We start from the raw sequence: 12,327 nt of genomic DNA, 5'->3' as shown, positions 1-12,327 counted from the left end.
ACGAAGAAATGATAAACAGATTGATAAAGGCTTTTCAGCATGGAGGAGAGAAAATATGATAGAGGTTATAAAATCTTGAGTGAAGTGAAATCCCTTAAGTCCTATTATTTGAAAGGGTAAAAATAGCTGTTTACCCTTTCAAATAATAGGACTTAAGGGATATTCCAAAAAAAACAACAGGTAGCAGATGTAAAATGAACTGAATATATTTTTTTCAATCAATACACAACATCTGTTCCCAGAGGATACAATCAAGGCATTCATCACAGCTAGGTTTAAAAACATTTGGATAAGCTCCTGGAGGAAAAGTCCATAAACAATTTGTAGCTATAGAGTTAGAGAAGCTCACTGCTTATACCTGGGAACAAAATAAAGAATGTATCTATCCTCTTGGACATGCTAAATACTTTCTTTGTAATCCAGATTGGCCCGTCAAAAGGCAGGACACTGGGCTCAATGGACTTTTGATTTTTACCCAGAATGACATTTCTTATGTTCTGTGACCAAAACTGAAGCTTTATTTTGGTTTATCTCAATAAGCTACTTGACTATGTTGTTATGCAAGGATTCAGCCCTTGGAATACCTGACAGCTCCAGCCCCACCCCTTCAGCATTTCAATCCCCATTTGAAGATCTTTCCATACCCTACCTGTCAGAGAGGGGATTCACACACAAAGGGCAGAAAGAACCACCACCTTCAGAAGCAGAGGTGGAGGAGCAGCCTGGTGGTTAGTGCAGCGGACTTTGATCCTAGGGAACTGGGTTTTATTCCCACTGCAGCTCCATGTGACTCTGGGCAAGTCACTTAACCCTCCGTTGCCCTAGGTACAAAAAGTACCTGTATATAATATGTACACTGCTTTGATTGTAACCACAGAAAGGCGGTATACCAAGTCTCATCCCCTTTCCCATAACCCTGGTAGCGCTTTAGAAATGTTAAGTAGTAGTAGTAGTACCCTAAGCCAGGCAACTTTGGAGAAGTTTCACCTTGTTTGCCATAGAACAGCAAACACTGGGACACGTAGGGGGTTGTTTCAGAAGTGTCTCCGTGTGTAAACAGCAGCATTTAACGTACAGATTGCATACACATGTAAATGGTGATTTCAGAAAGCCATTAATATACACGTGAAGATCAACAACTCAGAGACTTCAAGGGGGCATGGTTTGTGTGTGCCTTATATAGACAAAAATCTACACACATATTCCTATTTTACAAAGGGAATACATGTATAAGGGAAACTATTTTGCCACTGGGTTTTACACCAGCTCAAAGGCATGCATAGATTTTTAAAGTGCTCATTTTGGCCAGGGTGTATAAAAGGATTGAGTCATTTTCCTTAATCCCTCCTTGTTTGTTTCTGCTTCCAAAATGAAGAAAATTATAAACTGAGGCCGCGCTACTTAATGGTGGTGCTGAACATACAAGTAGAAGCAGTGACACTTACACGTGGAAGCAGCAAAGTCTCCACATCCATATGGAAGCTGTGAGATCCATGCTGCTCATTGTTTCCACGTGTATATTTGTAAGATGGCTGTTGGCAAATACATGCGCCCTCCTGCACATCCTTAAAGGCATTTTAACTAAGGCCCTTTGTTCAGCACAGCCTTTGGTAAAAGAGCACCAGAATTGAGCACATCTTGACCTGGCTGTCTCAATTCTGTTCTAAATAAAATGGGCCTTATAGTGTACAAAACACAACTGATGGTGCAATCCTAGAAGGACACAGCAGGAAAACAGAAGAACCCTAGAAGGAAACAGAAAAAGCAGACCTTTTGAAGAAGAACAATCTTTTATTGGTTTTTCAAAGTTCCCAGGACTCACAAACAAGTGCTCGATGTGGTTTCAAATGCGGAAGTTTGTAGTTTTACAACAGCTGGTTTGCATTGCCCCTGATGCAGCCTGTACTTCTGGCGAAATATAGCCATGTAGGGCACTTGTTTGTCAGTCCTGGGAGCTTTGAACAACCAATAAAAGACTGTTTTTCTTCAAAAGGTCTAATTCCTTTTCTGTTTCCACACTGGATCTAGTAGACTTTGTTTTCTTACTTCAAGCCTAGAAGGTACATCTTCTGAAGCTGTACCCCACTCTTCCCCCCCCTTTTTTTAATAGATCCCATTTTGTTGGTCCCTGAGGAAGTGGGGGAGAACTGGCCCTACCAGTTTACCTCTCTAAACGGACACAACCTGGGTAGCAAAGCACTGACAAGACATGTTGGAATTTTTCCCCCAAACTCAAATCAAAAAGAAAAGAAGAACCCAAAAATTGGACACCCAAGAGACACTAGCCAAGCACAAAACATTAAAAGTCTTGCCCACTGCTCTGAAGAGAAATGTGAGCCCTAAACCCCTTACTTACAGCTGCAAGCTTCAGAGGACACAGGGTGAAGCCATAAAGGCTCACCTTGTGGTCCAGCTAAGAAATGGATGCTCTGGTGCACTGCTGCAAAAAAAAAAAAAAAGTCCAAATCCTAATTGCAACAGGCTCTTAACTGAGCTGTGGCAATGTAATGGCAGCAGGTCAGCACATAAGGGGAAGGAATAGGTCATTCTTCCCATTGGAGCTCTCCATGCCCTGGTATATCCAGCAACAGACCAGCTTCAGACTGGTTATCAGCAGGAGAAGGCATGCATTTAGGAAAGGACTGCAACATGGCTTGCTTTATCTCGCCAAAGCTGCCAGTCTATAACATTCCCAGACAATCAATACCCACCCGTACTACCTACTGGGTAGTGTCAAAAAATACTGCTCTCCGTCATCACTAGCTGAGTCTATCTTGTGTAAATGACATGGTTCATTCACTAATCCCCTATCACTTACCACCAGTTGTAGGCTACCACACTTGTGTCCAGGGAAGACCAGAAGTTGTTTCTCAAGACTGGGGCAAAGGTCACAAAGCCCTATACAGAAGAGGAAAATGTAATTCAATTTTAATTTGATTTGTGACATGTATATTCTGCTTAGATCAGTATAAGGTGGATTACAGCAAATAGCGAGATTGTGCCTCTTAATCACATATTAAAAATTCACCCCAATTGAGCAATATGGGTCTTCTTAGTTGTGCATCAAGTGCAAAATTATATGAGAGAGTCAAGGACATTGGAACTGAGAATACTGAGGGGAGGGAGTGGGTAGAGAAACTGGAACATTTATGGGAATTAATAAATAAGATGAAGGGAGCGATAACCCTGATACATGATTTCCTTAAAGAACAGGACTTAAAAAGTTTGCATTTATGATGACTTGGGAAAAGAAATCTCAGTGGGAAGATGAAAGCAGGTATTTGAAACAAATGGTCTGTTAGTTCTGCGATAAAAGAAAATGCCTATAAAGTTCTCTGTAGATAGTATCTTACCCCCTCAAAGTTGAAAAAGATGTTCCCAGAAGCTTCAAGCCTTTGTTGGTGGCAATGTGGCCAGGAAAGGACTTTCTGGCACATATGGGGGAACTAAAAAAAAGTGGTAGAGTTTTGGGAAGGGGTGGGCAGAGAGATCCGTAAGTTATCTGGAGAACCTTTGCAGGCAATGCCAAAGCTCCATCTGTTGAGATTGCTCTTACGCAGACTTAGCAAAGACAAGAAAAGAATGATTAAATGTGGAATTATGGCTGCACAAGGTGTCATAGCTGAATGCTGGAAACAGGTAGAGGCATCATCATTCCCAATATGGAGGGCACATTTAGAATTCATAACAAGAATGGAGAAGTCAACAGACGTTAGGCATCAAAGATTCTGTAAAGGTGCTGATGAGTGGTCCCAATTGGAGAGTTATTGTTTAATGGAGGGCAGAAGAATACCAGGAGGAAGGGGATTAGAGATGGGTAAGAGAGAAGGTAGAGGGTAGTTATATTTGTTGTGTTTGGGCTATTGTCAAAGTTCAAAACTATTGTTATAACTTCAATGTGTTGTAGACTAAATTAGAAACAAATTTCAATAAAATACATATATTTTATAAACCATCCCAATTAAACACTGTCACATAACTACAATATATCATCCCAAAAACACTATTCTGGAGAGGATTGGGGGGAGGGGGAGTAACATCTCTAGCTGCGACGGCTGTCTAGTTCAGAGCTCCACAGTGCCTGGGGAGAAATAGATACTTATAGGCAGCAACAGCAGCAGATCCCAGATACCGATAGCGAACAGTGACAACCTAGGCTACAGGAAAGGAGTGATGACAGCCTGCAAGACAGCAATGAAGTTGCAAGAATACTTCTACCCCGGTGGCAGCGTGGTGCATAGTGAAGGCTCTAAAATGGCAGTGGTGGATCACCATTTCCACACAGTTCTCCTCTCCCTTAGGTTCAGACACACCTCAAAATCAGGGACCTAGGTCTGTGACAACACACTTCCCATCCTAACAAACAATTTCTATTTGTTTAAGAAGGTGACACATCAAATGAACACTTTCCCCCTAACCCACAACATCAAGTTCATCAAGCAACAACAAATGATCCTTAAGATCGAGTGCTGCCGATAAATCTGACTGAACCAATAAGCCCTTTTTCCTCCTAGGACAAATTTATGTTCTCCAAGAGGACTGCCAGAATTGTCTCAAACTGGAATGTGGTAGATAAAATAACAGACCAAACAGAATTCTTGTTCTTCAAACCTTTAGTTGCCAAACAAAACATAGAAACATGTCCGACACTGGATGTGTTTTGCCCACCCAAGGGCTGCATCAGGGGCAATCCAGACAACCAGATGGTGGTTCTATAACAATGTAGCACACGAGATGGCAGCTTAACAAAGCAAATCAGCTCAGCAACAATTAAAAGATGCTGAGCTGATTTGCTTTGTTAAGCTGCCATCTTGTGTGCTACATTGACACAGAACCAGGCTGGTGAGATTTCTTTACATAATACCATCTGTTTGTCTGGATTGCCCCTGATGCAGCCCTTGCATGAGCAAAACATGGTCAGTGTCAGGCATGTTTCTGTGTTTTGTTTGTTTTAGCAAATAAATTGAAGAACAAGAATTCTATTACCACATTGGATCTTGCGGATCATCTGCTCTGTTGCTTCTTTGGATCAAAATGGACTGGGCAGAATCTAAAGGGTCATTAAGCTCAAGATAAGTGCACAGCTACTACTACTAATCATTTCTATAGGGTTACTAGATTAATGTAGCACTATACACATTGTATGCGGGTACTTTCTCTGTCCCTAGAGGGTTCATAATCTAAGTTTTGGTACCTGGGGCAATGGAAGGTTAAATTACTTGCCCAAGGTCAAAAGGAGCTGCAGTGGGAATTGAACCTAGGTTGCCAGGATCAAAGCACGCTGCACTAACCATTAGGCCATGCCTCCCCTCACCACTGCCTCTATCAACTAAGCCAATAAAGGCAAACTGGTCACTGGCCAATAATTTTCATTTTTAGATTTTTCTAGCACTGCCTCCCTTTAATAAAGGAGTAATCACTATTTGCCTCAAGTCTGCTGGATAAATCCCCTGCTCCAAACATTCTTTCACAAAATTTGTCAGGCAAACATTTACCAAGTCAGGTGACTCCCAAAGCAAAATCAGCGGTCAAAGGTCTAAACACACTCTCCTTTACCAAACCAGGTTACTAGTTCCTTAATTAACAAAGGGGAAACTGGGCCAAATACAGTCCAAAAACATGAACCACATTTTTGAAACCCCTCAACCCACATCCAATTCACTTGATCATCCCAAGGGGTTGAAAGTGAGCAAGTTTCATAACTTTCATACTGAAATGATTAACCAAAATGTGAGCTATTGGGGCAAGTATAATATAACCCCACTACACAATTTTCTTCTGTAACACTACTTTCCTCTTATCAACACAGAGAGAAGAGCACTTAGTGAGAACCACAGGGCCTCACAGAAGATGGCTCTCGCCAAGTAAAGAAACAGACAATCTATGGCTTCTGCAACACTAAAAGCATGCCAATGAAGAGGTAAGCTACGACACAACCTGGAGAAAAGAGGGAAGGAGGCACATGGACAGGGATTTCCTATCACTAGGGAGACACAAAAGAAACAAAATGGATTGGGATCCCCTTTCACAAGAGATAGAACAGTGCAGAGTCTCCTCTTGCTGATGAGAGACAGAGGGAGCAGCACAGGCAGGGATTCCTTTCCACTAGTGAGAGACAGAAGCAGGAAACCTTCCTTGCTCGGAGAGATGGAAGAGGTAATAACACCCTAGGGACAGTGGTTCCCAAACCACAATAAATATTCATGAGAGGTATTTGCATGCACTGCCTCCACTGTTTCTCATGAATATTCACTGTGGATATCCTGAAAACATGACTGGCTGGGATGCATCCAGGACCAGGTTTGGGAACCACTGGGCTAGGATTTCCTCTCATAACAGAAGTAATCCCCTGCCACAAGTAGGACAAGTACTTTTGCTGTTGTACCTTTAGGATTGTCTCGTGTGTCAAACTCAAACAGCTTGCTGGGGTTGTCAGGGAAGGAATAAACGTAGATTCTGTTCCTCAGAATAATAATTATCCTAAAGCATAAACAAACAGTAAAAAAGAAAAACAGAATAAGAAGTTTTAATATATAAAAAAAGGATTGCCAGAAAGGACAAGAAGAGAGGCAACCCTCAGGGGGAGGAATGCTGGCTTCGGCCTAACCCATGGTAAGCCTCTTCCTCAGCTGAGAGGTGCCCAGCTCTACCACGGGCTGCCTTTCAGGTGCTGTAGAGGACTTGCAGCTCATCTGCATATCCTTTCAGCCTTCTCCGCGGTGACTCCCAGGTCCGCTCCGATCCACTCAGGGCCTCCGCTCTAGGTGCCGTGCGCCAGGGCATTTTTCTCTTTACATCTATTTTTCTCCCACTTACTCTATCTGTTGCATAACACCTCAGTCACTACTCATGGCCCCTTTACACATTCTTTTCCTTGCCCTGTCCCTTCCTAATCTTTTCCCCCTCCCCTTACCGCTGTCTACCACAGGAACTCACTGCCCATCCATGTCCTCTCCCATCCTGCTCACTACTACAATACCCTACCCACCCCCGTCTCTCACCACCTCACCATCTCTCCTATCCCCCTCCTCCTTCCTAGCTCTCAAACTTCATCATTTCCTTCCTGCCATTAACCCATCCCCATTCCTCCTAAGCGCATCCCGTCTTTGTCGCCCTACCTCCCCCACCCTCCTCCGCACTCTCTTGCTCCTTCTCCTGCTGTCCGCGGGAGACATCAATCCCAATCCAGGTCCCCCACACCTGTCCTCGTCCTATCCATGCAAACGATTCCGGGATGTCTCCAATCTCATCTCTATTACCCTCCTCCCCCCCTCTTCCCTCCCCTTCTCGTGTGCCCTATGGAATGCCCACTCGGTCTGCAACAAACTTTCCTTCACCCACGATCTCTTCATCTCCCATTCCCTCCAACTGCTCACCCTAACTGAAACCTGGCTCACCCCCAACGACTCTGTCTCAGTCGCGGCCCTGTGCCATGGAGGTTATCTTTTCTCCCACACTCCCCGCCCAGTTGGCCGCGGAGGAGGAGTTGGGTTTCTACTTTCACCCTCCTGTAGTTTTCAACCCCTCCTCCTACCGCAGTCTCACTGCTTCTCATCCTTTGACGTTCACTCCATCCGTCTATTCTACCCGCTGCCACTCAAGAGTTGCAGTCATTTACCGCCCCTCCCCCCGATAAGTCCCTCCCTTCCTTCCTTACCGACTTCGATGCCTGGCTCTCTGTTTTTCTTGAACCCTCATCTCAGTCCCTCATTCTTGGAGACTTTAACATACATGCTGATGACCCATCCGACTCCTACGCTTCTCAGTTCCTCACTCTGACATCCTCCTTCAACCTCCAGCTGAGCTCCACCCCCCCTACTCACCAAACTGGCCATTGTCTTGACCTCGTCCTCTCCTCTACCTGCTTACCCTCCAATTTCTGCGCCTCTGCTCTTCCTCTCTCAAATTATCACCTGATCACCTTCACACTTCATCACCCTCCCCCTCAGTCCCGCCCAACACTAACCACTACTTTCAGGAATCTCCAGGCTGTCGACCCTCCCACCTTATCCTCTTGTTTTTCTAATCTCCTCCCTTCCATCATGTCCTCCAAGTCTGTCGACAAGGCTGTCTCTGCTTACAATGCCACTCTCTCCACTGCTCTGGACACACTTGCACCATCCATCTCCCATCCCACAAAGCGTACTAATCCCCAGCCCTGGCTGACCTCTTGCATCCGATACCTTTGCTCCTGCACCCGATCTGCCGAACGCCTCTGGAGGAAATCTCGCACCCATACCGCCTTCATTCATTACAAATTCATGCTATCCTCCTTCCAGTCCTCCCTATTCCTTGCCAAACAGGACTATTACACCCAATTAACTAATTCTCTCGGCTCCAACTCTCGTCGTCTCTTCGCCACCCTTAACTCCCTCCTCAAAGTGCCCTCTGCTCCTACCCCCCCCTCACTCTCTCCTCAATCACTAGCTGACTACTTCCGTGACAAGGTACAGAAGATCAACCTCAAATTCACTACCAAGCCACCTCCTCCTCTTCACCCTTTAACCCACTCCCTCAACCAACCAACCCAGGCCTCCTTCTCCTCTTTTCCTGATATCACCGAGGAGGAAACCGCCCACCTTCTTTCCTCCTCAAAATGCAACACCTGTTCCTCTGATCCCATCCCCACCAACTTAGTAAACACCATCTCTCCTACTGTCACTCCCCCCCATCTGTCATATCCTCAACCTCTCGCTCTCCACTGCAACTGTCCCTGACACCTTCAAGTATGCTGTAGTCACACCACTTCTCAAAAAACCATTACTAGACCATACCTGTCCTTCCAACTACCGCCCCATCTCCCTCCTACCCTTCCTCTCCAAAATACTTGAACACGCCGTTCACAGCCGCTGCTTTGATTTTCTCTCCTCTCATGCCATCCTCGATCCACTTCAATCCGGTTTTCGCCCTCTACACTCGACAGAAACGGCACTCACTAAAGTCTGTAATGACCTGTTCTTTGCCAAATCCAAAGGTCACTACTCCATCCTCATCCTCCTCAACCTATCCGCCGCTTTTGACACTGTCAATCATAATTTACTTCTTGCTGCACTATCCTCATTTGGGTTCCAGGGCTCTGTCCTCTCCTGGTTCTCCTCTTATCTCTCCCACCGTACCTTCAGAGTACATTCTCATGGATCTTCCTCCACCCCCATCCCGCTCTCTGTTGGAGTTCCTCAGGGATCTGTCCTTGGACCCCTTCTTTTTTCAATCTACACCTCTTCCCTAGGCTCGCTGATCTCATCTCATGCTTTCCAATACCATCTTTATGCTGACGACACCCAGCTTTACCTCTCCACACCAGAAATCACTGCGGAAACCCAGGCCAAAGTATCAGCCTACTTATCCGCCATTGCTGCCTGGATGTCCAACCGCCACCTGAAACTGAACATGGCCAAGACCGAGCTCATTGTCTTTCCACCCAAACCCACTTCTCCTCTCCCTCCACTCTCTATTTCAGTCGACAACACCCTCATCCTCCCCGTCTCATCTACCCGCAACCTCTGAGTCATCTTCGACTCCTCCCTCTCCTTCTCTGCCCATATCCAGCAGACAGCCAAGACCTGTCGCTTCTTTCTCTATAACATCAGCAAAATTTGCCCCTTCCTCTCCGAGCACACCACCTGAACTCTCATCCACTCTCTCATCACCTCTCGCCTTGACTACTGCAACCTACTCCTCACCGGCCTCCCTCTTAACCATCTATCCCCCCTTCAATCCATTCAGAACTCTGCTGCCTGTCTTATCTTCCGCCTAGACCGATATGCTCATATTACCCCTCTCCTCAAGTCACTTCACTGGCTTCCAATCAGGTACCGCATACAGTTCAAGCTTCTCCTACTAACCTACAAATGCACTCAATCTGCAGCCCCTCATTACCTCTTTACCCTCATCTCCCCTTACGCTCCTACCCGTAACCTCCGCTCACAGGACAAATCCCTCCTCTCAGTACCCTTCTCCACCACCGCCAACTCCAGGCTCCGCCCTTTCTGCCTCGCCTCACCCTATGCTTGGAATAAACTCCCTGAGCCCATATGCCAAGCCCCCTCCCTGCCCAACTTCAAATCCTTGCTCAAAGCCCACCTCTTCAATGTCGCTTTTGGCACCTAACCATTGTACCTCTATCCAGGAAATCTAGACTGCCCCCAATTTGATTACTGCACTTTTTTGTCCTTTAGATTGTAAGCTCCTTTAAGCAGGGACTGTCCTTCTTTGTTAGATTGTACAGTGCTGCGTAACCCTGGTAGCGCTTTAGAAATGTTAAATAGTAGTAGTAGTAGGACAGAAAACAAAATGGGAGAGAAAGTCTCACCAACATCAATCCTCCCCTCAATTGCTGAAGGTCCTTTCCCAGGCAGTCATTTGCCTCTGCCTTGTATCATACTCTTTCACCTCTTCCTTTTCCCTTTCAGGCAGGATCTCAAATATACCAAAAACTTCCATCTAAAATAGCAGCTTCTTCATTTTGTTTATAAAATGTTTATTTTGGCATTTTGAGCTGGTTCTCCCTTTTCTGTAAGCATTCTATGATTCCCCACAGCCTCTAGTTATGATACTCACTTATCATGTCTCACTCGGACAGCTAAAGCTGGTTTAGTGAAGGTAAATTCTAGAACCAACTTTTCCTTTCCATCCTTCATCTCTCGAGCGTCATCCCAGATCAACACTATAGCACAGGGGAGAAAAGAGAGACAGAAGAAGGGCATCAAGCCTTTAAATATTCTGGTTCAGTTCAGCTTTACCAAAGTAGTTCGAGTTCAGGCCAATAAAAATTTGGTAACCAGTAACCAGAATTATTTTGCTCTGGTTCAGAATAAACAGGGACTGAAAAAATTGAACATTCTATTACTTTATTATACAAAAGAGAATAAAATTTTATAAAATTTTGAATTTGAACAAAACTGTGCTGTAAATAGCTAGGAAAAAGTTTGCTGGTTCTCTTTCTTCCTGAGATACAATCCACTTTCTGCAATGAACCACTACAGCTGCCTTCTGAACTGATAACCAGTATTTTTTTTCTGGTTCCATTCCAGTTGAATTCAAAACAGATGTCAAATATTGGCTCAAAATCCATTGCAGTTCAGGAAAAGAAGATGGGGGGGAAAAAAAAAGCTTATAATATTGAAAGTGAAAAGTGATAAAACAAAACAGCACAGAAGGAAGAAAAGATCAGTATGACAGCATAGAGAACAAAAGAAAGACTGTCTTCTGAGTCCTATAATACCTGAGATTTCAGAAAACTTAGGATTGCTGCCTCCACCAATGATGGCAAGAAGGTTAGACCTGTGCAGCATTTCCACCATGGCCACGCTCCCCACCTGCTCTAGATCTGGAAAAAGAATAAGGTCAAGACACACTGAGGGATGTTTGTATAACTATACACACTCTTCTATCCATCTAACATTGCCCAATCTTTCTCTCCTACCTGCCCAACACTGCCCCCCAACATTGTCATCCACCCGCCCAAACCATCAACTCCTACATCTTCCTCCAAACCCTGCCCTTCCTTACCCTCTTTCATCTACAAATTACTTTTTTGCTTTTACCTCTTCCACTCAGAGCTGCCAACATCTTCTTGCCATCCAGCCACCTTTGTTTTTCTATTACCCCACTGCTATACAAACCCTCTTCTCCAATCCACTAAGCACTGTCCACATCTTGCTGTCCCATCTAACACTACCAATGCCTCCTTCTACGCACCTAAGTGTCCTTTCTCCATCAAAGGCTCCACGTTGTATATGCGAACACCAGTTTCCATTGCACAACAAAAGCAACCTGACCCAGAAAGAGAAGACAACAATGAGTCAAAAAATCCATGGAGCAGTTTATGGTGGAAATACAGGCGTTAAGCGGGTAGTAAAGATCATGACAGAGAGGTGGAAAGGAGGCACAGAAAGGCCAGTACTAGGAAAGAATAAAGGGTGGTAGGCAACTGGATACAGAGGTCAGAATAGCCAGGATCAGCAGAAACAGGAGACAGAGGAAGAGCAGTGATGGCAGTTCGGGAACTATACAGGATGACAGTATAGATGATAGAAGGGGGGAAGGGGCAGTAGCGGTAAAGGTAGGAGAGCTGTTAGAGTTGGGGACTATTGAGCTGTCACAGGATTGGAAGTGACATACTCTGGTCCTGGTTAAAGCGAAGACTGTTAACTCCTCGTTGTTGAGACGCCATCGTCGCCGCCGGGAATCGGAGCCCGAGCCCGGCTCTGTTGGCGACCGATCAGGTCACTTCCTGCCCTACTACTGAGCAGCAGTTCATCCAGCCTTTCTTTGGAGCCGGACAGCTCCTGCCGCTCTTGTTTACATCTGGAGGCACTTCCGTAA

At 45.1% G+C, this 12,327-nt stretch overlaps 1 protein-coding gene across 1 annotated transcript in view; it reads right to left on the bottom strand.

Moving 5' to 3' along the window:
• Nucleotides 1-12,327, bottom strand: part of WDR45 (WD repeat domain 45) — a 26,356-nt gene extending 14,029 nt beyond the window's left edge. Inside the window, exons 1-6 of the mRNA XM_030194248.1 lie at nt 12,124-12,327; nt 11,701-11,775; nt 11,225-11,329; nt 10,561-10,666; nt 6,386-6,480; nt 2,819-2,898 (exon numbers count right to left, since the gene is read on the bottom strand). Coding sequence (XP_030050108.1) covers nt 2,819-2,898; nt 6,386-6,480; nt 10,561-10,666; nt 11,225-11,329; nt 11,701-11,775; nt 12,124-12,175 — 513 coding nt within the window. The 5' untranslated portion in view covers nt 12,176-12,327. The remainder of the gene's footprint in view (nt 1-2,818; nt 2,899-6,385; nt 6,481-10,560; nt 10,667-11,224; nt 11,330-11,700; nt 11,776-12,123) is intronic.

This window comes from Microcaecilia unicolor, chromosome 2 (assembly GCF_901765095.1).
Source record: "Microcaecilia unicolor chromosome 2, aMicUni1.1, whole genome shotgun sequence".
Classification (NCBI taxonomy): domain Eukaryota; kingdom Metazoa; phylum Chordata; class Amphibia; order Gymnophiona; family Siphonopidae; genus Microcaecilia; species Microcaecilia unicolor.
The sequence above is the reverse complement of the archived record's forward strand: the minus strand, read 5'-3'. Positions and strand labels throughout refer to the sequence as shown.